The 12,378-nt window shown below is 39.4% G+C and overlaps 1 protein-coding gene across 1 annotated transcript in view; it reads left to right on the top strand.

Moving 5' to 3' along the window:
* KEA3 (K+ efflux antiporter 3) overlaps positions 1-8,180 on the top strand; it is a 54,951-nt gene extending 46,771 nt beyond the window's left edge. Inside the window, exons 2-19 of the mRNA XM_086491436.1 lie at positions 917-1,285; positions 1,444-1,545; positions 2,871-2,951; positions 3,110-3,211; positions 3,340-3,417; positions 4,317-4,385; positions 4,495-4,545; positions 4,625-4,738; positions 4,815-4,916; positions 5,005-5,139; positions 5,214-5,395; positions 5,508-5,649; positions 5,757-5,825; positions 5,895-5,996; positions 6,503-6,664; positions 6,739-6,828; positions 6,918-7,079; positions 7,253-8,180. Coding sequence (XP_086347562.1) covers positions 917-1,285; positions 1,444-1,545; positions 2,871-2,951; positions 3,110-3,211; positions 3,340-3,417; positions 4,317-4,385; positions 4,495-4,545; positions 4,625-4,738; positions 4,815-4,916; positions 5,005-5,139; positions 5,214-5,395; positions 5,508-5,649; positions 5,757-5,825; positions 5,895-5,996; positions 6,503-6,664; positions 6,739-6,828; positions 6,918-7,079; positions 7,253-7,759 — 2,619 coding nt within the window. The 3' untranslated portion in view covers positions 7,760-8,180. The remainder of the gene's footprint in view (positions 1-916; positions 1,286-1,443; positions 1,546-2,870; positions 2,952-3,109; positions 3,212-3,339; positions 3,418-4,316; positions 4,386-4,494; positions 4,546-4,624; positions 4,739-4,814; positions 4,917-5,004; positions 5,140-5,213; positions 5,396-5,507; positions 5,650-5,756; positions 5,826-5,894; positions 5,997-6,502; positions 6,665-6,738; positions 6,829-6,917; positions 7,080-7,252) is intronic.
* The last annotated feature ends 4,198 nt before the right edge of the window (positions 8,181-12,378 follow it).

Here is a 12,378-nt window from a genome sequence, read left to right on the forward strand (position 1 = left end):
AGTAAAATCTGCATATTGGATGTCATACATCTGATAATATCTCCTCTCCCTCTGCTCGTTGTAGGAATTCTCATTTGCATCATATGTTTGCTTCAGGATTTTTCAAAATGTAATGCATAGTTTAGTGCTGGCTTTATTATGGCTGAGTTTGCCCTGAATTTTTAATACTTCCCTTGGGCTTTCCCTATATGAGTTAGTCGTGTTATCAGACATTCAGATTTCACATTATGAAGTTTTTATTCAAGTTGCGACCGGTTGATGTTGTGTCCATTTTAACCATCTCTACTCATACTTCTTTGATGTTTCATAAGAGTGACCAAAGTTTGCTTTAATAGGGAGTTGTTTTATACTCCCCGGGGCTTTATGCATTGAATGTTTCTTCATTTTACATAGGGAGAAGACATGGTTATTTTCTTGTATCCTTGCTGTGTGCCTCACACTGCAGTTAAGAACAGTTATCCATGAGGAACTTCCATAGCATTTTTTCAGGATGGCTAGATGAGTCAATATGTTGTTGTGCATCACCTAGGTCCTGGATCCAAGAAGGTTTGTATGCAACCTTTTCTATGTCTAGGGGGAACATGTTTGTGCTGCAGAGAAGCTCAAGTCTGCAAGTAAGAAGTTTAGCTGGTAGGCAACAATCATGCACTTACGAAACGTAGGAGAAGTAGCTTAAACTTGAATTTTTTTAATTTATTTTTTTCGAGAGTAAGGCTCTTATAACTGCATGTGTGCTTTATGGATGTGATAATATTTATAAAAGCTTAAAGTTTTTCAGTATTTTCCTATGGTCTTGCTGAGTGACAGCATTTACCTGTCTTTGCATCTTAATACTCAGCTTCTGAACTTCTTTTAAAAGATCAATCATGTATACTTCTTTTAGCATGCTATACAACTTGCTGGTCTTTTTGGGCAGGTACGTGCTCAAGGGCATACTGATGTTTCAACTCATAGGATACTTCTAACAACCAGAGAACAGTGTTGTCAAAGGTTAATCACAAATGGATCCATTCATGGGAAGAGGATGCAATCACATGCCAACAATGTACACACGAATAAATGTGGAGTCATGAGCTCCATCTTACTGTATAGAAGGAAGAGCCACCTCTTTAGGAAGCCTAAAATGAAAGGTGGATCTGCCAGGCATATCCGGCTAGCAGTTAGAGCTGAAGTGAGCCTTGCAGCAGGATTGGATGTCATCAGTGATTTGGGTCTAGATACTTTAACTTTTCTGGCAGCAACAGTTGTGGTCGTTCCAACGTTCAAAGCTTTAAAAGCCAGTCCAGTATGGTTTAGTCTTTCCTGGCAATGGCTGGAATACCTGCTTCAATATTAAATTGGAAACTATTTATTTCATTGAGGCGTGTTGTCTGTTTATACATTAATCAAAGAGACAAGCTGCTCATTATGTTGATGGCTTATTTTGTCATTTTTGCTTGGCAGATTTTGGGCTTTTTTCTCTCAGGAGTTGTTTTGAACCAGCTTGGTTTGATTAGAAATATTATGGATGTCAAGGCCTTGTCTGAATTGGGCATCCTATTTCTTGTAAGTGAGAGTCTGTTTTAAATAAGCCTTCCTTTTGAACTTTAAGCAGTGGAAAACATATAGGCTTTGTTTTAACTTTTGAGAAGTGATTTTGCTATAGCCAGAATCATGCCTGCAACGAGGAAGAAGTTAAAGGGATGCTAGGATTTTGAAAGGGTTAAGCGCAGTTTTAAAATAATATTCAGGAATCCATTTCTACATCAAATACTAGGAATGTCTCTTTATAAAAAAGGAACAATACTTAATGCTTTGTTTGCTGGCATAAGCTTTTGATTTTCAACATAGGAATTTCTTGGTTTGTACAGAGCTGAGGAGTTTTCATGTTTATTCGGTACGAAGAGGTCTTCGAGCTGAATTTGATGACTGTTAGACATTGTTGCATCTTAATGAAGGACCTTATTTTCTTGTTTCCCAGAAAGATGAGCTGAAGTTGATGACTTTTTGGCGTTTGGGAATCGAAATAAAATTGACTTAAATGCTTCAAATTAGACATCTCTTTCTAGATATAGTTAGAAATGGACTCCATCAGATGCACTTAATTTTTCCAGGGTGAGGTTTATAAGTTTGTAATTGTGATTTCAAGGGTTTGTTTATCTGTTTTGGGAAACTTTTTGGGGCTTAGTAAATAGTTTAAGAATATGGGGGTGCTAGAGCTTATGGTGGATTAATTAGAGTTCGTACAAATGAAGTGCTCTTTATAATGGAATTTGAGAGCATCTAGGGTTTTATAAGATGACAAGAGAGGGTGTATGTGGACTCCTAGAAAGGTGGGTCGACCCTGCAAAGAGGGGGATGGGTTTGCCTCCATCTAAAATTTGAATGAGCCACACATAATGTGCACATGAGTCCATATGAGCAGCACCTGATGACTTGCCACATAAGCTATGACTGGACAAGGGATGGTATGCACACAGGATATTTTGAGTATAGGAACATCGATAGGAGGCTTATTTTATACAAGAACAGGACACAAAGGTATCTGTGAAATGCTCTTTTTGTTTTCCTGCTCTTCAAGAAAATGTGACACCTTAGTCTCTTTTTGGGTTTGATTGCTATAACTAAATACTCAAGTCACATGGAGATGCAGCTGGTGAGATTGTGCTGTTAGCACTACTGGTTTGGAAAGCAGCTATCATCCTTGTGCACTTTTGGCAGCCATATGAGTTCTATTGCCTTAACTTCAATGTTGTGGACTATTCTTGAATCTGGTCTACAGGAATAGAATTCAGCATTAACAAAATCACATGCTCTGCCTTGCTGGTTTTAATGCCCTTGGGTCTGTATATTTGTTTCTGACTGCATTATTGATGTTTGAATTTGTTCAGCTGTTTGAGATGGGACTGGAACTCTCGTTGGCACGTCTAAGGGCTCTTGCTAAGTTTGCTTTTGGAATGGGTCTGGCACAGGTTTGAGCACCGACGTTTTTCTACAGCACTTGAATAGAAGGACACAAGGGCAATTTATGGAATGGCCTGTTTGGGCATCATTGAAAATTTTAGTTGTGTCAGCTGCTTCTATCTTCCTGAAGAGCTGATTTTACTGTGGCATTCAATTGTGTCCACAGGTCTTATTTTCTACTTTGGCCTTTACTGCATTTGAACTTCCACCTAATGGTGCTATTGGCACCAAAATTCTTGAATTCTTGTTCCATTCAAGGCCAGATTTGGTAAGTCCGTAATGTTTTCCAGATGATCATTTATCAAAATCATTTTTTGCTCTAATATTTGCAAAATACTAAGTGACGGTTATCGGTGATATTGTTTTAAGCTGAATAACTTTTTACTGTGGAGATAGGTGAATATCAGAACAATAGATGAAGCAGTTGTCATCGGTGCAGCACTCTCTTTGTCTTCATCGGCCTTTGTGCTTCAGGTTTTGGCCCATACCTGATTGTTATTATGATAGTTACTTCCATTTAAAGACCTTTCACACATCGTAAAGCTTTTAGTTTCTATTTTGGTGAATTTTACTGCTTCCTGAAGTCTTATTTTCTAGAAACAGAAATACGGTAATTTGAAAGGCTGCAAGTTGGTTGAGGAGTATTGTGCTGTACTTCTCAATCAGTTTTATGAGAAATTATTTATCATTAGTTCCTTCCATATGATTGGTGATTGTTCCACATTATTTGCCAGCAGTGAAATAAACGTTTCTTTGACATTTCTATTATGTGGCAAGCTTAGAAGATAGGAACTGTCAAACTCAGCATGATACACGATGAGTTTAAGAAAAGGTGAGATCTTGTAAATAACAGGAAAGTTTAAGTTATGCAAATTGTCATCAGTATCTGTTCGGTTGGAGCGCCTGGGTTGATGCCTGTCATTATGGGAAGAAACTTAACGACTTATGGTACACTATGTATCTGCAGATTATGCATAGAAAACTAAAAGAAGAATGTATATCTTGGGATGTTGTTTGGACCCGTTATATAATGCGTGACAGTTTTGTTAAATAGCTCATCTGTTATTTGGGATTTCAATTGCCCAATGCTAATAGCAGTGAGTCTCTTGCTTGCTTGCACTTGGTTGCCGGTTTAGGGTTTAAACATAGTTTTGTTGCTCTATTACTCAAGGTGGACATGCAACTTTTCGAGCATTGGAGTTGAAAACAGTACCTTCTTAATAAGATTGTGGGTGGAGCTTTTAGCTTTTACAGGTGTTAAGTAGCAGTTCTTGCCATAACACATGATCAGTTTGTGTTTTTTGAACAGTCGTTAGCCTGTTGTGAATACTAATATTCTTTGAATAATATCTTTCATGATCTATATATTTCAGCTTCTTGCAGAGAAGGGTGAGCTTCCAACTCGTTTCGGTTCAGCTACACTTGGAATATTACTTTTTCAGGCATTTTATACCTTCTCTTTTCAAGTGTTTAGTTCTTGAATTAACCTTTGCTCATTAATTTGCTCAACAAGGATGACTGATTCCATTTTTTGGTGAACTTAAATTACAGGACATTGCTGTGGTTCCCCTGTTGGTGATATTACCTATTCTTGAGAGTGGGGTGAGTTTAGCAGAGCATTGTGCTATTCATATGTCTCTGGCCTCGATGATTCTGATCACGCCAAGTTCATGTGATCCAGACATTAGAAAAAGAAAGTGTATGGCCTCTTTTAGCTGCGGAGAGTCTGAAAGCTCTTGGTGGTCTCGGTGTGCTCTCGCTAGGTGGTCAAATATTTTTGCGTCGTATATTTGAGGTGAGTCTTTGGAGGCACTGATAGAAAATAATTTGTGTAATGTACCAAACGTTCTTAGAGTAAATGGAACATATAGGTTGTGGCTGATTCAAGGAGCTCTGAGGCTTTCAATGCTCTGTGCCTGTTGACAGTCACTGGAACGTCATTGGTAACTCAAAAGCTTGGCTTCAGTGATACGGTAAGTCAATCCAATGAAAAGTTTGATTAGTTCAAAGGTTTTGATCCTTAGTTTATTGTTTGAAAAGACTTGAGGTTTGTGTGGATAGCTTGGGGCATTTCTTGCTGGTGCATTGTTGGCAGAAACTAATTTCCGTACCCAGATTGAAGCCGAGATTCGACCCTTCAGAGGCTTGTTACTTGGCCTTTTTTTTGTCACAACAGGAACTTCCATTGATATACAGGTTTGATAATTGTTTCTCATACGGACAACCGTACCAGAAACATGGATGTATCACTGATGTCTGGCGTTTTCCAGCTCTTGCTGCGGGAGTGGCCGAATGTGCTGACTCTCTTGGGGGGGTTGATTGCAATAAAAACAGCGATAATTACAACCATAGGACCATTTGTTGGCCTATCTCTATCCGAAAGTGTTCGAATTGGGCTTTTGCTTTCTCAAGGAGGCGAGTTTGCCTTTGTTGTGTTCTCGCTTGCAAACAGGTTAACATACTCTGCTATGCTTTGGCTGTCTTATTATTATAATGAAGGGCAAGGAGAAAATTTTTCACCATTCAGCTCAATAGATTTCAACTTCATGAATTGCATTTTGCAGATTGGGTGTGCTGCCATTGGAGCTAAATCGGCTGCTTATTATTGTAGTTGTCCTTTCCATGTCTTTAACACCATTTCTGAATGAAATCGGCCAGAAAGTGGCACAAGCCATTGAAGAACGCCTCGATACTCCACAGGACAATGTAAGAAATGTGTCTGTGCAATAGCTGGGATCAAGATTTGTAACCCTGAAGTTTCAGTCAAGCTTTATTGCTCTTCACTCATTGTGCACCTGATTTACTCAAAACAGACAATGATTGCAGAAACTTTCGAAGCAAACGATCCGGTGGTTATAATAGGTTTCGGACAAATGGGTCAGGTAATGAAGTTTTTGTATCAACGAGCCTTATTGTTAAATTTTTAATGACTTAATGCGTTTTTAGTATAGGTTCTTGCCAACTTTTTATCTACTCCACTGGCAAGCGGCTTAGGTGGTGATTCTGCTGGATGGCAGTTTGTAGCTTTTGACTTGGACCCTGCCCAAGTGAAGGTATAAAACGTTATGGTATGCAGTGAGCAATCCGCCATTTTGATGCCCATTGATCTGTGATGGCTTTGATCTTTCATTTTTTCTCATCCACAGCAATGAATTGATTTCATATTCCTTCTATGTCTTGTATAAGCATGGTACTTGATGAGTGTCGATGGTTTATGAGCGGTATTATGATTTGCATGTATTCAGGGTTATAACACGTGAGAAGGTGCATTAGAAAAGGGAACATTATGCATCAATGGTTGTGCATAATAAATGTTTACAACCTATTGTCATGTGTCTCAACCTATTGTCAAGTGTATAAACAAGAGAAAGACACTAGTCAAATTTACCTTCTGTTAATGCCCCTTGTGTGCAATTTTCCTCTCTCTAAAATTATTGTACTGGTCACTTCGGATTGTTAGGCCTCTTTTAGATGACATGGACCAATACAAATCTTTTGTTTGTGAAGAGTATTAAATAGACAGAGTAATAATGCTGCAATGGTTTATGTGGCTAATCAGGCTGCCCGAAAATTAGGATTTCCAGTACTGTATGGAGATGGTTCACGCCCCGCAGTGTTGCAGACAGCAGGCATCACCATGCCCAAGGCAGTGATGGTCATGTATACCGATCGGGAAAAAGCAGTAGAGGCAGTTGAACGGCTGAGGCTGACATATGCAGGGGTAAAACTCTCCTGTGCTCACTAATGTTCAATTAGAGATAAAGGGCTAACTTTCTTCCATGCAATTGTGCATAGATTCCCATATATGCTCGTGCGGAGGACCTTTCACACTTGCTAGAATTGAAGTCAGCAGGAGCTACTGATGCTATTCTTGAGAATACTGAGGTACAGTTTCTTATCTTACACTTTGAATGCTTTGCACTGTTTAGTACATGAGGAAGTTTTTTTTGAGGTATTTGTTGATTATTGTGCAGACCAGTTTGCAGCTTGGATCTGTCCTGCTTCGAGGATTAGGTGTTTTGTCAGATGATGTTAGTTTCTTGACTCGAGTCATGCGTGAGTCATTGGAGCTGCGTGCCAGAGTTGCACTTGAGAGGCAGGAAGAAAAGGATGGGGCTTGGCTAAACTCTTTTCAGGTTCATCACCTGTAATTTGCATTTTTGCATTGTGAGGTCTTATTAAAATTTCACTTTTCTCACATTTAAACAGAATTCAGATACCAAAATAGGTTAGCTTACATTGATAAATATCAAGCATTGTCTTAACTGCTGCTAATCAAGTGAATGTTTGGCCTGCAATGACTGGATAGATTAAAGTGAGGCAGTCCTGGGATTCTCGTATGCAAAAGCAGCGACTCAGGGAACCAAGCCGTCTGTCTCCTAAACTAAAGCTACCAGAGACTATGGCTGACCAATCAGACGCAGAAGTTTTGTCAGAGGTTGCAGAGTTGTCAAGCAACTCCAATGGTAGTCTAGTAGAACACGACAAAGAGGGAGAGAGCATGTCTAAAGGCTATGACCTGACAGAGCTGGAGCATATACAAAGCAGCAAGGAGAAAGAATCCATGGATCTGATGACGTCTAAGAACGCAGAGATATCCTCGAAGGCAGAGAATATTAAGGTGCCCTGGTATAAAAGAATGAGATTTTCTCACTATGATGCAAGCTCTGGATCTGTCGTGCCCATTTCTGAAGAAGATCTTGATTCCAGAGGGGTAACATGGTGCGCAATGAGCAGTGAAGATGGCTTGGAGGAGAATTCTTCTCCGGAAGCTACAGCGGAGCAAAATGTTGAGTACATCAGTAGCCTGGAGTAGATTAACTTTGCAGAGGATCTTACCTTGTACACTAATTAATGGGTTGCGTGCTAGCATCCTGAGGCATAACTATGCCATGATAAGCTCAGAGAAGAGATTTTTGACTGCGTAGAGAGATGATCGCTCACATCAGTGGACATGGCAAGCAGTTTAAATGACACTCAAGCTTTCAGTCAAGGTTCATCTGCTCTGGGCACAAATTCAAATTTTGTTGGTTCTCTCCCTTAGCAAAATGTAAATACATTACAGCTGCACATTGGGAAAATTTACATTGAATTGATTGGTTGGATGACTCACTTTTGAGGAATCGGACGTGTTTCAATGACTACCTGCTATCAATTTTGTATTGTATATGAAAATCAAAATCTTTCAGGAGCTTCTCTACATGACTTAATTGCAATTCAATATCTTGTTTGTGGAATTTGGTGTTCTTATATGTCGCAGTGAGAAATTTGAATGTCAAGGTTGGCTGCCAGTATGGGATAACAGTTTTAGTTGTTTGGTTTTCATCCCTTGAGTACCTCACTCTAATGCACAGAAAGACAATTGCAAATGATGATGGTTCCCCTTTATGTTCTTCATAAGCCGCCCAATAAAGATAAGATTTTCTAAATGCTCTCACACTCATTATGTACTAGTGTCTCGATATTGTCAGATTATGAATTCGGTTGATGGCTCCGTCTAGAATGGTGAGTCACCTTCACCAACCCAGGGTTTAGAGGAGCCTCAGCTTTATCTGCCACGGATCATGTGCATGGGATCAATGGTCCCCATGCAAAGGCTGCCCCGTCGCTTGATGTCATGCATCAATCTTAAAAACTAATCTTCACCAATACAGGGTTTTGAGGGGCACACTTTTTTCCCTTCAATGTAATTGGGCAAAAGGCTTGGAGCAGGGAGCAAATAACTTTTAATAGCAATAGGATTTTGGTCTTGCAAGGCAATGTGGCCACCCTACATAGAAATCTTGTTGAGGATTCGATCCATTGACTGGTGGTGAGTTCGTATCTTTAAGGATACTCAAGTCTTCACATTGAAAGCTGTTTAATGCACTTGAGGGTCATATGCCAGAGTAGGACTCGCATCTCCAGAGCAGGTGTGCCATTCCAAAACTCTCATCTCCTGTTTTGTAAGTAGATCTTTTTGGTCATTTTTGTGTAGAGAAGATCTAGAAGCTTTAGTCTCATCTTTGCATAAACTATTCTCTTAGGTGTGCACACTTTCAAGAACTCTAGCTTTCACTTTCTTGACATGGCATTAGAGGAAGAGATGAGAAGTTTTAAAAGGTTGAGAGAGTAAGGCCTGTATGGCCTTTTTAAAAGGTCAGATTAAGGCCTGTCTGGCCTTGACTAAGTCCCAACAAATCCATACGAAGGTAATGAGCGCTCTCTCACTCCTTACTGCAAAGAAAAGGGGCATGACTACAGATGCAAGTGATGACAAATTTAGGTTGGAAACGATCAAGTGTTTGCAAAGCAATAGGAGAAGGATGGGATCTAAAGGACCACTTTTATTTTCCAAGTGCTCATGCAAATAAAATTATGTTGAGCTAGAAAAAATACATTTTTTCTAACCGGTGAAATTAAAGGCAAAGTTTTGAAATTCTCCTGGTTTTTGGGTCAAATTTGAAGCTTTTGCCGGTAATCACACTAAAACTGGAGTAAATTTCCAGGTTTTCTTAAAAGGCAAGTTCAAAATCTAGCCAGGAGTTTACAATTTCAGCCAGTTCAAATACGTTTTTTTCTAACACTGTTTAAACTATGTTCTGTATGCACACACCCCAAATAAAAGATTGTTTTGTGAATTTTTGCCTTCTTATACAAGCTCTGATGATTTTGAGAAAGATTAAACATCTAACAAATATGCTACGTGATGAGATATTATTTATATCAAAATTTGCAACAAAATATTGAGGTCAATTTTAACGGCCATTTTGATCGATTTTGATAAATTTTGTGAAGTTTTGACTCTTTGCATTGCCAAAGAAAGTAGCCTTCCTAAGCCCCATCTTTCTCTTGATGAGATCCCTTAAGAATTATGCTAGTAGTTTCTCTATGATCCATCAAGGATTCATGTTAGTACTGTTGCTTTTGGAATACATGCTTAATTTGCTGTGTGTTTGAGTTGGTAGTCATTTGCATAGTTTCGCCAAAAGTCTCGTTTTGATGTGCTCTAATGATTGTTCATAAGTCACATACACATACACCACACCCCCACACACCAGGCACAAGTTTTTGGTGTCAATGATGGCTTATGTGTTGTTCTCAGTATCATTGAAAATAATATTTGCAGATAAATTTGGTGATGATGTTAAAGAAATAAGTTGTTGAGAGTGAAACTAATGGGATTACGTTGCACTTGATAGTGAATACTTCCAAAGTATTGAGCAAGATTTAAATAATTTAACGAATGAACCGTCTGTGGAGCGCAAAAGGTCAGCAAGATTTGTCAAGATACAAGACACTCAAAATGGGATTGAAGCATGGTAAGAGGTTTGTCAAGATACAAGACACTCAAAATGGGATGGAAGCATGGTAAGAGGTTTGTGAAGATACAAGACATTCAAAACGGCTATAACTAGGTGGAGATGGGGGAATGCAAAGCTCCATGCATCACCTAATAATCCTTTCCTGTTAGCATTGGCCTACATTTCTCATGTCCACACCTGCCACCAAAATGCAAGGGGGAGGGAGCAAAGGGGGATGTCCTGGGATGGGCGATGGAAATTGACCAATTGCCCGGAAGAAGCGATAAGAGGTGCTTCAAAAAATTCGAACCCACCGTATCGCGCCGTGTTGGACAAAGGGATTGAAGGGCAATTCTTCTCACCAAGTTGCACAAACAACGTGAGGGCATCCCTTCTCACCAAGTTGAACTAGGCCTTATTGCGCCGTGCAGGATATAGAAGGTATGGGAGTCAATTGCCTGAATGACGCAAGGAAGGGGGGGTGCAAGCATGTACGAAAAGCCCATATCGCGCCGTGTTAGACAAAGGGATTGAAGGGGACCACCGCCATAAGTGCCCGTCCCCCTCTTTTACAAGTTGACAGCCCTTGTTCCATTGGGTATCATGGTGACAGCTACCCCCCAAGCAAAGACCACCGCCGTAAGTGCCCATTCCCCTCATTTAAACATTGATAACCCTTGTACCACCGGGTCTCATGGTGACAGCTACCCATCAACCAATCTTGTTTGGTCGGCAGCATCCTTGAAAAAACTACTTTTAACTTGATGACTTCAAATCCTAAGTAGGTTAGATCCCTTCAAACAAAGATAAACCAAAGCTTAGTGATTTATGTACAAACAAGATTGTCACTTCTTTTCTACTTGAAGCAAGAGGGTAGAGTTGGTCCAAAACGAACAGTTTTTGCAGGCAAACCTTTGATACTGCATCAAATCAATTTATCTTAATCTTTGATTAGCTTTACAAAGATCTCTTTTGGGAAGCTACAAACAATCGCTAGCATCAACACTCTCATGGTAAAGCTGAAAGGACCGTTTTAGAAATAGAAATGGCTAGGCTTAGAAGTCCATTGACATAAGGTAGTTTGGTGACCCTCCATATTTACTGCATATTGCACATGTCCCTAACAACTCCTTCAATATACTATCATTTTTACTCACAATTGGATTGCTACAGTGTCATGGCATCAACCAGAGTTTGGTTCTGTATTTCCATCATGAAACTGAAAAAAACTCTGGCATTATTGCAGGGAAAGTTTAAGGAAAATAATACCTTCCCAGTATGGAAATAGTCGTTCAAGTATCCTATCCAAAAAAAAAAAGCACATTGCCACCAAATTGCATACATATTGATAATTAGGGTAGCATCAAGGGAAAAATATTAGGCTGACATGGTTATTATAATGAAAAATCTAAAAGTAATAAATCATGCATACTCTAGCTAAACCCCATACACCTTCCTTAGAGAGCATTCAAAAATTTCAAGATCATAGTGCCATTTATAATATCATAAATGAGTATCCATCCACAACTTACAGGTAAATAGGTTGCTCACTGTGACAATGTCCTCGCCAACAATCAGATGCCAAAATGCTACACGCTATACCCTGGTGCTCAGACAAAAACTTGCGTGTAACTCTTTGCATTCTTATTAATGTGATAATCCCAAAATAGATCATAAGGGCAAAAGTTTTACGACCCCGGTCCCGAATTATTAACGTCTATTTGCAGAATTACCAATAATTTAAAGAATCGAGTGTGTACTAATGCTGGGAGATTCTCATAATCATGAAGAGGTTGTCACAGTAGTGTACTTTGCAACAGCATTGACCTCAAAAGTGATCTATTACAGACTATTAAACGCTTCAAACCTTACAATCCTCCATCTTTGCAGAGAATCAATGAAGAGCAAAGCCTTCTTCTCTTTTAGGTTTTTCTTGATCCACAGGCTCACCTTATTTCCTACTACATGCCGCATTTTATGGTCGATTAGAATGCATCGTGTAAACAATAAGGAAAGAAACTTACTGGTAAGAGACTGGCCATAATTACATTGGCAAGCACGCAACGAGTCTCGTGAACACATGACATGACTTCGCTATGGCCAAAAAAATCGCCTCAACTCCAGAAAGCCTTACAAGCAAGCAACATGCTCA

The sequence above is a fragment of the Adiantum capillus-veneris genome, chromosome 19 (assembly GCF_014529385.1).
Source record: "Adiantum capillus-veneris isolate H3 chromosome 19, ASM1452938v2, whole genome shotgun sequence".
NCBI lineage: Eukaryota > Viridiplantae > Streptophyta > Polypodiopsida > Polypodiales > Pteridaceae > Adiantum > Adiantum capillus-veneris.